Genomic DNA, 12066 nt, shown 5'->3' with positions numbered 1-12066 from the left:
ATTTTCAAAGCAGCATTTTCTTAGGATTTCTGGATCAAGTAGTATTTTAAGCTGGTTTTCCTTATTTTAAAACTCTCAGGCCAAACTACCACTTGGACAAAATACATGGAAGGTCTTCCAGTGCTCAGTTCAGGAGTCTTCAAACATGCACTGAGGAGACTTATGTACAAATATCCCCTAGTCCAGGAAGCCCTCAAAAAATTTGGCAATAAATAATAACTTTGGTGAGAATATTGCTGTGGTGCATAGTTGTCCCACAAAAATTTTTTAAAATTTAAATCAATTTCCTATAAACATTTCTGGTTTTAAGATCCATATTAATAGAAATTTGAAAGTATTTTTAAGAAAGTTGGATACACTTGAGAATTTAACTGCTTTCTGTTTCCACTTCAACTGCTACAGCTGCATCATAGTCTGGAATATTGCATCCTTGAAAATAGTGTCACTCTTATTATGTAAAAAAAATTTTAAAAAGGAAAAAAATTAACTCCTCCACATTATTAAGTCTCTAACTTTTTTTTTTTAATGCTGGCCAATTTCCTGTGCAACTGTTAGAAAGAACACTCGGGTTATGGATGGTCCTTTTCCATCCCTTAATTTTATAACTCAAGAAAAAGAAATCTCCATGTGAGAACCCCCTGTGAGTGCCTCAAAGGATCTGTTTTGCTCTACAGCATCTTCGGATTTGCTTTACAGTACGAGGAAACTGCATGTATGAGCTTTGTTTTTACCTCCCACAGTGAGAAGTCCTCACTGGCTCCGTGTATGAACTTGAATGACAATTACCCTTTAAAAACAGCTCAAGAGTTTACAATAGGTTGGCATTTATATTTTCACTATGCTTAGGTAACGGTAGCTATGTTATCTTGATCTCCATATGTAGAGAAGTAGATGACAGAGATCTGAGAAAACAGAAGACATCTAGATTCTGGGAATGTAGTTAGATGTGGAACTCAGGTGAAGCAATTGCAGGGAAACCACATCATTCTCATCTCTTTGGTTTTGCCAGCTACCATTCCACAGTGGAAGACTGAAGTCATTCTCAGTGGTTGGTTTTAATAAGGAGAATGTGGCATCAGTGAAAATGTAGGTGTGCTGTGCACATGAGCTGGGATCACCAGTTACCTTTTACTGCACTGTTGGATTTGAGGGAGCAGGCTCATCTTGCATGGGGGAAATATTTAGTTGGGGCCTTTTAAGTTGGTTAGACACTTAGGGTACCTAAAGAGTATTTCACCTTTCCTCATTCACTTGGATTCAAGGTGATGCTGTGTTTCTAAATGTAACTGATTTTCTATCCTTCTGAAGCAGGCTGTTTTCTGTGCAAAAAAGCCCTACCTACAGCATTATCTTTTTGAAGACCGCTGGGCATCTTAAGCTTTATTTCTGCCTCTTGCTGCATCTGTTGCTCTGTCCTACAGAAAGAAGTACAAACATCTCCCAGCATGTGGTCTAATAGAAACTACTGTGCATCCTTGAAGATAAGCTGCAGTTGCTGTAAGAAGTGGGATTTAGTTTTGCTTAAGCTGTCCTCCGCAGACTTTTCCCCTCAATTGGGTGTGCAGTGTTACACAGGCTGTTGGGAGGCTCTGCCACCTTTCAGTGCACCGACTGCTGGGTATGGCTGCTCAGGTGTTGTGCCCAGCAACCCCAATGCTGCTGTGTTATAATCTAAGCAGCCCCTTATGGGGACTGTGTCCTTCATAAGGGTTTAACAAAGCCTGTTGTAAAAGTAGGCCAGGTTCTTGCCTAATGCTCATTTGAAAAACAACATTACTTTCAAGATGTTGGGAATACCAGGAGAAAGATCTTCCCTGATAAGTGTGCTAAGATAGCTCTTGTACTTCTGTTCTTATTTCTAGGTTGAACTCTAGCAACCAGCAAAATAGGTGCAGTAAGTCTAGTCATATAAAACTGCTGTTCCTTTAATTCCCTCACAATAAGGGGAAGAAGACATGCTTCACCAAACTTGGAGTTTGTGGTTTTCTTGCCAAATTTAAAAAGAGGAATAGCACCAACAGCAGTGCAGAAACCCACAAACTAAATAATGTAAGGGATAGGAAAAGTTGTGTCATGCAGAAAAGCTGTTGTCTTGTGAAAGCTGATGCTAGAAGACTCTTTTCATGATAGCTGTTTGATAATAGTTTTAAAACAAGCAAGCAAGCAAATGAAATTCCTTCAGCTGGTCCTACCTAGGACATTTTACCTAGTTTTTCTTGCCAAGCAGATGTCTCTTTTCATAAAAACAATAAAGTGACTGAGAGTTGACTTTTGTTTCCTGAAATGGAATGATACTCACCAGCGTGGTTGAGGTGTAGCTGGTTTGGTTTCAGTTTTAATTCAGCATTTTCCAGACAACTGAACTTGCTTTGGATTCACTGGAGCCAAAGCAGGGCTTCTATTCATAAGCTCATTGCTTACTTTGGATTAGTTATAAAGTAAATAATGTGAATAATACTGTTCTTTCATTTGTCCACTTAACTATGTAATGGATTTAGTTTTGCTTAGGAACAACAAGTGCCAGGACAAGCGATGACTTGCTTGCTTCTTTCACTTACAGGAGATAAAACTGCTTCAGCATAAGGTTGCTCTTTTCCCTTGTTATTTCACAGTAAATTACAAAAGAATTGCATTTAAACCACTATAGTCCAGTTAATATTTCCTTCAAGCTTGACAGCATGACTGCTTTTTCCAGGCATTGTCATGGCAAACATACCACCATTTGTAGGTTGTGGGTTGTTAGATATCACCTTCTGCTTGCTTTTTCTGAGAACCAAGGCAGTAAACCCCACAGTATTTGCTATTCTGTCAGCTTGGCAAGCTGATTTATTTTTTGGCCATGTACGTGGGGCAGGGAAGGGGTGTGTGCTGCATGAGCAGGATGGGTCCTTCCTGCAGCCCCCAAGGCCTGTGTTGCTGTTGTAAAAACAAATTCCTGGGAACTTGAAACTGAGACAGAAATTGCAAGAGAGAGTTTGGCCAAGCTGTAGAGAGCGTGACCTGCTTGATTGTTCTTGATTTCTAAGATGATTGAATACTGCTATTAAAATGAAACCCTACTCTTTTCTGCGTTTCTGTGTTTTAAAAGTTAGTACAAAGTGTGTTGTTTAGTTGCATATCATGAAAAGATGTAATTAATAAGCAGGATCTGGTCCTTGGAAAAGGCAGGGGTTTTTACTGATTTTGTCTCTCCCTGGTGTTGAGAGTGAGTTGATCTATCACATGAAACACAGGAGATAAGAAACCCAATATATCTTCCCTGTATACTGCAGTCTCTAATGTGGCAGTGAAAATTTGTGGAGGTTTGGTCTTAATTTTATTTTGGAGCACAGCATTTCTGCTGGCAAAACAACAATGTTGCTTTTTGTAAGAGAAACCATTTGCATGGAGAATATTATTTTTTGAGTAATAAATCCTGTGATTGTTGCACCCTTCGCTGAAGTAACTTTTTCCTATGGTTCCCATGCTGCAAGTACTTATTCCAGGTGTACTGTGAGTTCTAGAATGGTCCTCATGCAAAAGACATGATTTTTTCCCCCCCTGTTTAGTAATTAAAGAAATATCTGATACTACGTATTGCAGAAATGCTTGGCCACTTGAAAATTCATTACAAGCTGTTCATAATGTGGACAGTTCACCACTATTCATTTTTTCCCCCATGTCTTTCATTAAAAATGAACTGAGATGCTCAGTGGTCAGTGTACAGTCATCATTGTTCCCATTTCCCCCATGGGATGCTGGCTTTGGCAGAGGAAAGGAAACTGATGAAAATCAAGAGGTAGCTTGAAAAATTCCTGTTGGTGTCAACCAGGTAAGATGAGCATCAAAGCTGAGGTTCAGTGCTGACCAACTAAAGGGGGGTGTTGGGGTGAATTGGGACAGTGTGTCATACTCTAAACTTCAAAAAGTTGAAAATAAGCTGCTGCATCTTCTTGATGTTATTGATTTACCCTGGGCAGCATTGCAATATGTACAAGCAAAACTTTCAGGTTTTTCAGAATTCAGTGTGAAACTGCTAAGTCTAAAATACTTTATGATTATTTTCGCTTTCCTAATGGTTTTATTGAATGCAAGTTGTCTTTCCATAAATTGATAGTGCCTTTTAACTTCTCTCCCATCCAGCAGTGCCTATGTGTTTGTGTTTGGGAGGCAGAGCCATAGCTGAAAGCACATCAGATGGCAGAATTATAACAAAAAGATGGGGTTTTTTGCTTAGTAGAGAGGGTGAAATTCTTGAATAGTTTTCCATGGAAAATGAGAACTTCAGCAGTTCATTCTTGTGAATTTTTTTTTTCTCTTTCTTCCTAATAGCTGACAAGTCTGACTTAGGTACTGGCTCAACTAGAACTGTGTAATAAAACCCTGGACAAATTCTTTTGTCTTTTCTGAGGCTATGCCTCAGACTGTCTAAGCAGAGATGAGGTGATGTGTACTTAAGGTATGGTTTGAGGTGTTTCACTCCGGGGTTTATGCAAAGATTGTCTGCAACAGCAGATGCCCGGCTTGCTTTGTGTTTGGTTTCAGCAAGTGAGAAGATAAAGGTGTACCCAGTGTTCATCCAACATGCCAAGCTATTCTGTTCTCAGTGGCACTGTACTTCAGAATAGGAAAATATGCAAGGGATGAGATTGGACCTTATGTTTTCATTGTGTAACTTGCCAAGAAGAGAAATATGTGTGTGGAGGAGGCTTAAGACAGTGAATATCTGTAGCATCTGGGTGAAATTATGAACAATAAAATAACTCCCAGCTGGAATTTCATGAGCAGCTAAACAGTGTCTGTCTAGGGCATGCTGAATGAAAAGGGCATGTCTAAAGTAAAGCATGCTCACACAAGGAAAGTCCCCACAGTCTGGCATGAAGCCAGGTGCATACTGAATTAGGTCAATGCCTTAAATGTGAATGTTTCCCCACTTCAGAAAGATGCACTTGTCCTTTACAACAAGGAACAAAACCAGAATGCTAATATAATTTTTAAAATTGTAAAGCATTATCAATTAGCATGCTGGTCTATTCCCTTGTGCTTAGAGAATCAATGAACTTTTTTGTAAGGAACAGAAACATTTCCATTGTTGAATATACAGAAGGCCCTGGAAACGCAGAAAGAATTAGCAACCAAGTGCCTCTGGAAAACCTGCAGATCTTTTTAAGACTTGTATAAGCCTCACATGTCTCATTGGAGATCATACAGACTACTGCAAATAGACTAGTTCTGAAGAACTGGTAGGCAGTTAATACCAGCATGCAATATCAGGTGCAATTTAAAATTTTGGAACTTAATGTTTAAGCACTGAAACTCCAGGGACTTCTTTGTGATCACTAATTATCAGATAATCTTACTGTCCCTTTTTATAAACTTCAGAATGTTCCACGTAACCCAGTTAGTTTCCCTATTGTGATTTTTGGGATCCCATCTGCTTTTGCTTGTTCTGGGATTTCACAGCCTGCTTTCTCTTGTAATCATGTTCTACAGCCTAGTTCAGCTTGGAATTCCTAAAGTAGGGCTGTGCTAGACCAAATTCATATCAAATTTGGGTTGTAAATAGGCAAAATCAGGGCTTTCCCCCCCCCCCTTCTCTGAAAAGAGAGAATAGTGAAATAGAGTACTCATAAGCTCTCCTTTTCCAGTGGGGAAAAAAGGAAGGGAGATTCTTACTGCTTTCACTTTACTCTGTGAAGTATTCAAAATGAAATGTGTCTTACTCTTTTATGACTTCCCTCAGCAGCAGTAGTACTGAAGGAAAAAAAAAATATGTCAATTGGCTCAGTTCCCACTGCTTTAGCAAACTAACTTACCCATTCAGCTCTCCATATGCAATTTAAAATTTTAATGTTCGACATAAGTGGTTGCACAAACATTCCTGGCCTTTAAAGGCCACGGTGGAGCTCTAGTGGGAAAAAGGCCTGTTCTTTATGGTGAAAAAATGGTCAAACTTAAATGGGCAATGCCAGTCTCTGTACAGGGCTGTCTTGTTTGTCACTAGCCCATAGATGAAGGGATTCAGATAATGAAGGAATAATTAGAGCCCAGAAGGAAAAGTACCAGTGAGCTGGTGTGGCTCTCACTGCTTCAGGAGTGGGTTATTGCATCTCTTCCCTGAGCACCCCTCAGGCCAGTGCTCCCCAGACAGCCCTGTGCTGTGAACAGGTGAAGGGCTGGTGGGCAGGGCCAGGAATCTGCAGATGTCCAGCAGCGAGTCCCCGCGGGCTGTGGTGATTTCCCTGAACCATGCTTGCCATAATGATGTCTGTTCCGCCACAGTGAGGAGGGGTAGGAAGAGCAAGGGTCCTCTCAGTGCCCCCTGCTATTCTCTGAGGGGATCTTAATCTCCTGGTACATTGTGTCCTCTTGGCACCACATCAGGAAATCTGTTCTCCCTTGCTTCTAAGACAGGAATGAGACCTGAAGGAACTTAGGGACTCATCAAAGTTGAGCACAGGGCAGTTTATTGGTGCAGCAAGAACTGACTACAAAAGCCTACTACAACTAATGCTCCATCTTCAGGGGTATTGATTTGTCAGTTAACAACAATTAAGACTAGTTGGGGCTTGATTTACTGATATTTTATGCAAGTTAGATAATTGAATCATTTTTCAACATGGCTTTACTGCTTGAAGATGTCAGCTTCTGCATGGAGTAACTTTACTGAAGTTTATAGAAACTTACAGTTCTTTATGCTGTTAGTTATGGCTTCGCCTCTTGCAGTCTAACAGAACAAGAATTCAGTAAGAAATGTAAGAAAACATCATATGTCATCTTTGTACTAAAGAAAGCTTGGGATGATATGGTATCATTTCTGTGAACTGGTTTTATCCTGTAGAATTTTTCTTATGTCTCCCTTGATTCATCACGTCTGGACACTGGTCAGTAGTCTGAGGATGCATCTGGAGCTGATCACTCTTTATAAGCATTCAACTTGCATTTTTATAATACTGTGTTTGTGCAGTGAGGAGTGACTAAATTCTGGCTTGTCTGAACTTGAAAGGATGTTATCTAGCATTCAGTTAATAAAAGTGTTACTTCTTTTGTATCAGAATCTCCAGTAGCTTTCCATGAGTTCCAGAAGCTTCAGTTTCAGATGAGTAATTGCCTTCAATCTGCTGTATTAAGAATTTCTACATAATCTGTGTAAATTATTTATCAACAGGGACTTTAGCACTATAAATACTAAAAACTGCTTTGAGCACTCCTACAGACTTCGGCTGGACAACTCTAAGGTGTGCAGCTCTTGCCAAACCTGGTGTGGATGATACACCTGCAAACTTTGTGTGGCTGTGGCAGGCATTGCTGCTGGTGGCATGAATAAATCACTTAGTCTTTCAGGCCTTGCAGCTGGAGCTTTCTTGCAAGTGAAGATGCTGAATATGACACCACCACTGATCAGGGGTACCTGATTAGCACTGGAGCAGTATCAGTATCCTGCTGCTGGAAAGCTGAGTGGGAAGGGAGGAGAGTCACAAAGACACAATCAGGGAGACACAGTGCCAGGTGTTTGCTGTAAACACATGGGAGCATTGTGGCACCCTGGCTGACTGGAAGGGTCAGCACAGGATGGGCTGGGTGGCAGCTGGCAGTGTCTGTCTAGCCCATGTAGGAGTATGGGTGTGAGCCATTTTTTTTTAGTCTCCTAAGGATAGTGAAACTAAACTTGGAGTCTCAGAACTTCCCCCAAACCATAATTGCATAATGCAGTCAAAATGGATGTAAAGCTAATAGGTCCCTGGATAAATTTTAATGAGCTTCACTTATTTTATACAAGCAAATTTTAAATGAAAGGATTTTATTAACGTTGAAAGTAGACTAACATGCATTGAGCTTACTTCCTAGTCTTTTATGCTGTCATTGATGAGGCCCATAAAACATTTAGCTGACTCTCAGTGCTGAGTAGGACTTTTGGTATCCCCCTCTTGCATAACTGTGGGCTGTTTCTCTGGTCTTTCCTTCTAGGCTGGTTTGGTCAGTCAAGTAAGAGTGTGACCCATGCAAATGGTCACTGCCTCTTCATGCTAGCCTAGCCATATCAGAAGATGGAAATATTAGCAGATGGCTAATCTCAGGATTCCTTTCGTCAATCAGGGATTGGCATTTGAATTTTAATTTTTTTTGAATTAGACTTGATCTGAAATGCAGTTTCTGTAAACTTTGATATTTAAATCTGTAATAATTTATTCATGAGTGAACAGTTATACCCTGAAAGGTATTTACTTAAAGTCAAAGCAAATGAGATTGCAAGCTTCTGCTGCTTCAAAATAGTTCATGGATTTTTTTTTTAATTTTTTGGGTTTTTTTTAGTTTAGAGGAGTAGAAAAGGCATGGGGTTTGTTGATATCTTTTTTCCCTCCCACAGAGTAAAACAAAACAAAAACCCATGAAGGAATGGGGGAGTTAAAACAAATGTGAAATAAACCATGGTGAGATGAGAAGAACTGTTACTGCTTTGGGTAGCTGTGTGACAAATGCATTTTATTGGACTATCCATATTACTATTTTCCAGGCCCTGTGTCAGAGGGAGTTGCTGATGGGCAATGCAAAAGAAAGAAATGCTTTGTCTTTCTCCCTTTATCACTCCTTCCACCAGCAGTCTTTTGCATGCATGTGTTAGAACTTCGTTCATGTGTTTCTCAAATGACTGTCTGCTTTGTAGTTCTAATATGCTTCTTTCTTTTAATTTTAGGTTCTGTCTTCGGTTTGCTGACTCAAACCACAGATTCCAAGGAAAGGAGGGGAAGTGGAATAAAGTACTCAAGTGCCAGAGGAAAAGCAAGACTAGCCAATGAAAATTACTATTACTAAACTGTAGATTGCTCTCACACATAGTGGGGGGGGGAAAATTGCTGTCTGTTCAAAGCTTACAAAATTACTTTTGCAGATTTCCTTCACAAAACTTCAAATAAGCTAGTCCCCTTCAACTAGGGCTGAATTAGGAAATGGAAATATGATTCCTTGCTGGTGTCTTCCATCTTCCTCTGCTTTTGCAGGTTTTTTTTGTTTGGGGTAGGAAATCCCGAACAAATTGTATGGCGTCAGCCAGACTTACAGTTGATGGTTATGGATGACACAAGAACTTCAGATTTACATCTCTGCAATGACACCTGATTAAAGCAAAGCTTGAAAAGTGCTCATCTGCTATGTTGCCAGAACTTGTAGTAGCTATTACAGTTGTGTTTTCTCTCTAAGATTTGAAATCGGGGGTGATGTCCCCTGGAAAGCAAGAGCAGATAAGTCATCTTTTAGGATTGGAAACAGAAATAATATGAGAATGCCCAGAAGAGGCTTAGTAATTCAAGCCAGGACTCGTTGGCTATTGGTGGGCCTTGCTTTACTATTCAGTTTAGTTTTGCTCATGTATTTGCTGGAGTGTGCTCCACAAACAGATGGCAATGGATCTCTGCCTGGTGTCGTAGGTGAAAGCATGGGTAAAGAATACTATCAAGCTCTCTTGCAGGAACAAGAAGAGCATTATCAAAACCGAGCTACCAGTCTGAAACGTCAGATTGCCCAGCTAAAGCAAGAGCTTCAGGAAATGAGTGACAAATTGAAGTCCCTGCAGGAAAAAAAAACCCCAAAGGTCAATGGTATGAGCTACCAGGGCACCAAAGAACAAACATCCAATGATCTCCTAGAGTTTCTTCATTCCCAGATTGACAAAGCTGAGGTGAGCGTGGGGGCCAAACTGCCTAGTGAGTATGGAGTCATTCCTTTTGAAAGCTTTACATCCATGAAAGTGTTCCAGTTGGAGATGGGGCTCACTCGGCATCCAGAAGAGAAACCCGTTAGAAAGGATAAACGAGATGAACTGGTGGAAGTTATCGAGGCTGGTCTAGAAGTTATCAATAATCCAGATGAAGAAGATGGACAAGATGAAGATGATGGAGTAGGAGACAGGCAGCTGTATAGTGAAAATGATTTTATCGAAGGTATGTTTACATGCTTCCCAGCCCCTTAGCAGAATGTCACAACAGGCATTTAATGGGGTTTGTATTTTTAGATGTTTTACCTACTTGAATAGAGTCTTGAAGAGTAATTGCACAATAGGAGCCTTTATTTCTGATGATGAGGATATTACTGCTTCATTATCTAGTGTTTTTTGTGGAGTAACAAATGCATGTCAGAAGGACTTGCCACAAGAGGTGTATGGGGAGAAGCTGTATCTGCTTAAAACATGGATGCACTCACAATTGATTGTAGCCAAAGTCAGTGTGACACAGCTGCTTTTGGTACTAAATAATTGAAAGACTTTCAGTGAAACTGGTGGCAATGGGAGGGAGAAATTGATTCATCTCTCTTGTTCCAGCTAGTTAAGCAATCCAGTATGAAGCTACAGGGTTTTTCTTCACTCATCTCTATGCCACTTTTAGTTAATAGTCAGGCATTTGACTCTCTCGGTCATACTGGAGGGAGAGGGAGGTTATGTTCTGAGCCTGTCAGCTGAAGAACTTGGTGTCCTGAGTAGACCTTTCATGGTCATTATCAAAAACTGCCCTAGTACCTCTTTTTCGTACTTACAGTAATAAATACACTTCTTGCTGCCGTTAAAGGCCAAAAGGTGGACCATGTTATAAGACCATTACTGTAGAAGGGATTCTGAAGTAAGTACTGATGTCTGTATTATTAAGCAAACATGCTGGAGAAAGGTACCACTGACCTTGAAATTATGGGTTCTTTCAGTCTCAGATGATGTAATTGGCCTGTAGTGCAAAAAGTCTCTGCTTTTAAGAGCTACTATGTTTAAAGTTTGATGCAAGTACTCTTCTTCATTCCAGAAGGTGGTACAGGCCATGCAATCCACTCAACTGGGTCAATGCAACACAGCCTGTGTTAGACTCTTAGCACAGTTCTCATTTAAAACCCTATTATTTTTCCCAGGGGTTATCATTCTTGGGCTTTATTTCTACATTAAGTATTCAGCTGCTTTTCCATTGCTGTTTTAGATTTTGCTTGTACTCACATGGATTTTTATTCTACCGTGACTGAAATAGCTATTGATTTTTTAGTGTACTGCCTTTAATGACAGACATTCAAGAAAGCAAGTAGTTTAGGACCTTAGGATTCATACCTATTCATACCTCTGCCTCTGTTCACACCAGTGTTTGTTTTTGGAAATAAAAAAATAATTTCCTTTTGCTGTAAAGACAGGAGCTTCAAACCCAGGGTTACGGGAACTATAGGGAAAGACAAGTCTTTTATGCTCCATGTGGGTGTGTTAGCGACCAGCTGTAGCGTTATCTACATTGATTAGTATCTTTCTTCAGATAGAAGTTGTGGGCTGTGTGGGTATTCTGTGGGTTTTTTATGTGCAAATACTATTGGCAAATTCAGCCAGCAAAAAGGCATCTTCTGAATGTTAGCATATCTTTCCCCACCCCTGTTTTTCCAGAAGTCAGAGGTAAGAAGCAGACCCAGCCAGTGCTGGTACACACAGGTCCCTTGCCCTGCAGCTCTGTAAACAGGCTTTAGCTTTCTGCCTCCTCTGCCTGTGCATCCCCATTTGATGGAAGTCCAGTTGGAAAGCTGATGCCATTCTGTTTATAAAATACTACACCCTTAAGCTGTCCTAAACTGGTAGGATCAAATTGCATAGCAGACTTGGTGTATCAGCTGAAGTCAGAACAGGTCCTGTAACTGTCCTAAGATACATCAAAATTGTTGCTGGATTAGTGTTGCTCGTTTAGAGAAACAGATTTTTTTAAGCTGACTTCAGTTGAAGAAAATAATTTAAGTTCTACATCCTCTTTGGTTGGTAATTATTTTGTAATAAGTGGTTTGTGACTAAAACTACAGTATTGTGCAATTTGAAACTGGAGGCTGAGAAACTTGGTATGTAGTTTCACTTCTAGGATAAAAGAGAAGACAGGGTACTGCATTAGTTAATACATAACCATCACGTTTTATGCTCAGTATAGATAAGCTGATTTTATCTTCTGACTTGCAGGATTTTTTCTCAAAACTACTGCATATCTATATACAAAAACTTACCTACAAAACTGTGCTACAAGAAATTTTTATTCTGAAGTCTTCTAGCCTGTTACCTCAACAGACTATTTTTATATAGGTCAGTATTTGGTT

The 12066-nt window shown here is 40.0% G+C and overlaps 1 protein-coding gene across 1 annotated transcript in view; it reads left to right on the top strand.

Annotated features, from left to right (window-relative positions):
- Positions 1–12066, top strand: part of CSGALNACT2 (chondroitin sulfate N-acetylgalactosaminyltransferase 2) — a 32445-nt gene that overhangs the window by 7132 nt on the left and 13247 nt on the right. Inside the window, exon 2 of the mRNA XM_030275888.4 lies at positions 8675–9917. Coding sequence (XP_030131748.4) covers positions 9254–9917 — 664 coding nt within the window. The 5' untranslated portion in view covers positions 8675–9253. The remainder of the gene's footprint in view (positions 1–8674; positions 9918–12066) is intronic.

This window comes from Taeniopygia guttata, chromosome 6 (genome assembly GCF_048771995.1).
Source record: "Taeniopygia guttata chromosome 6, bTaeGut7.mat, whole genome shotgun sequence".
NCBI lineage: Eukaryota > Metazoa > Chordata > Aves > Passeriformes > Estrildidae > Taeniopygia > Taeniopygia guttata.
This window is presented reverse-complemented; position numbering and strand designations above follow the sequence as displayed.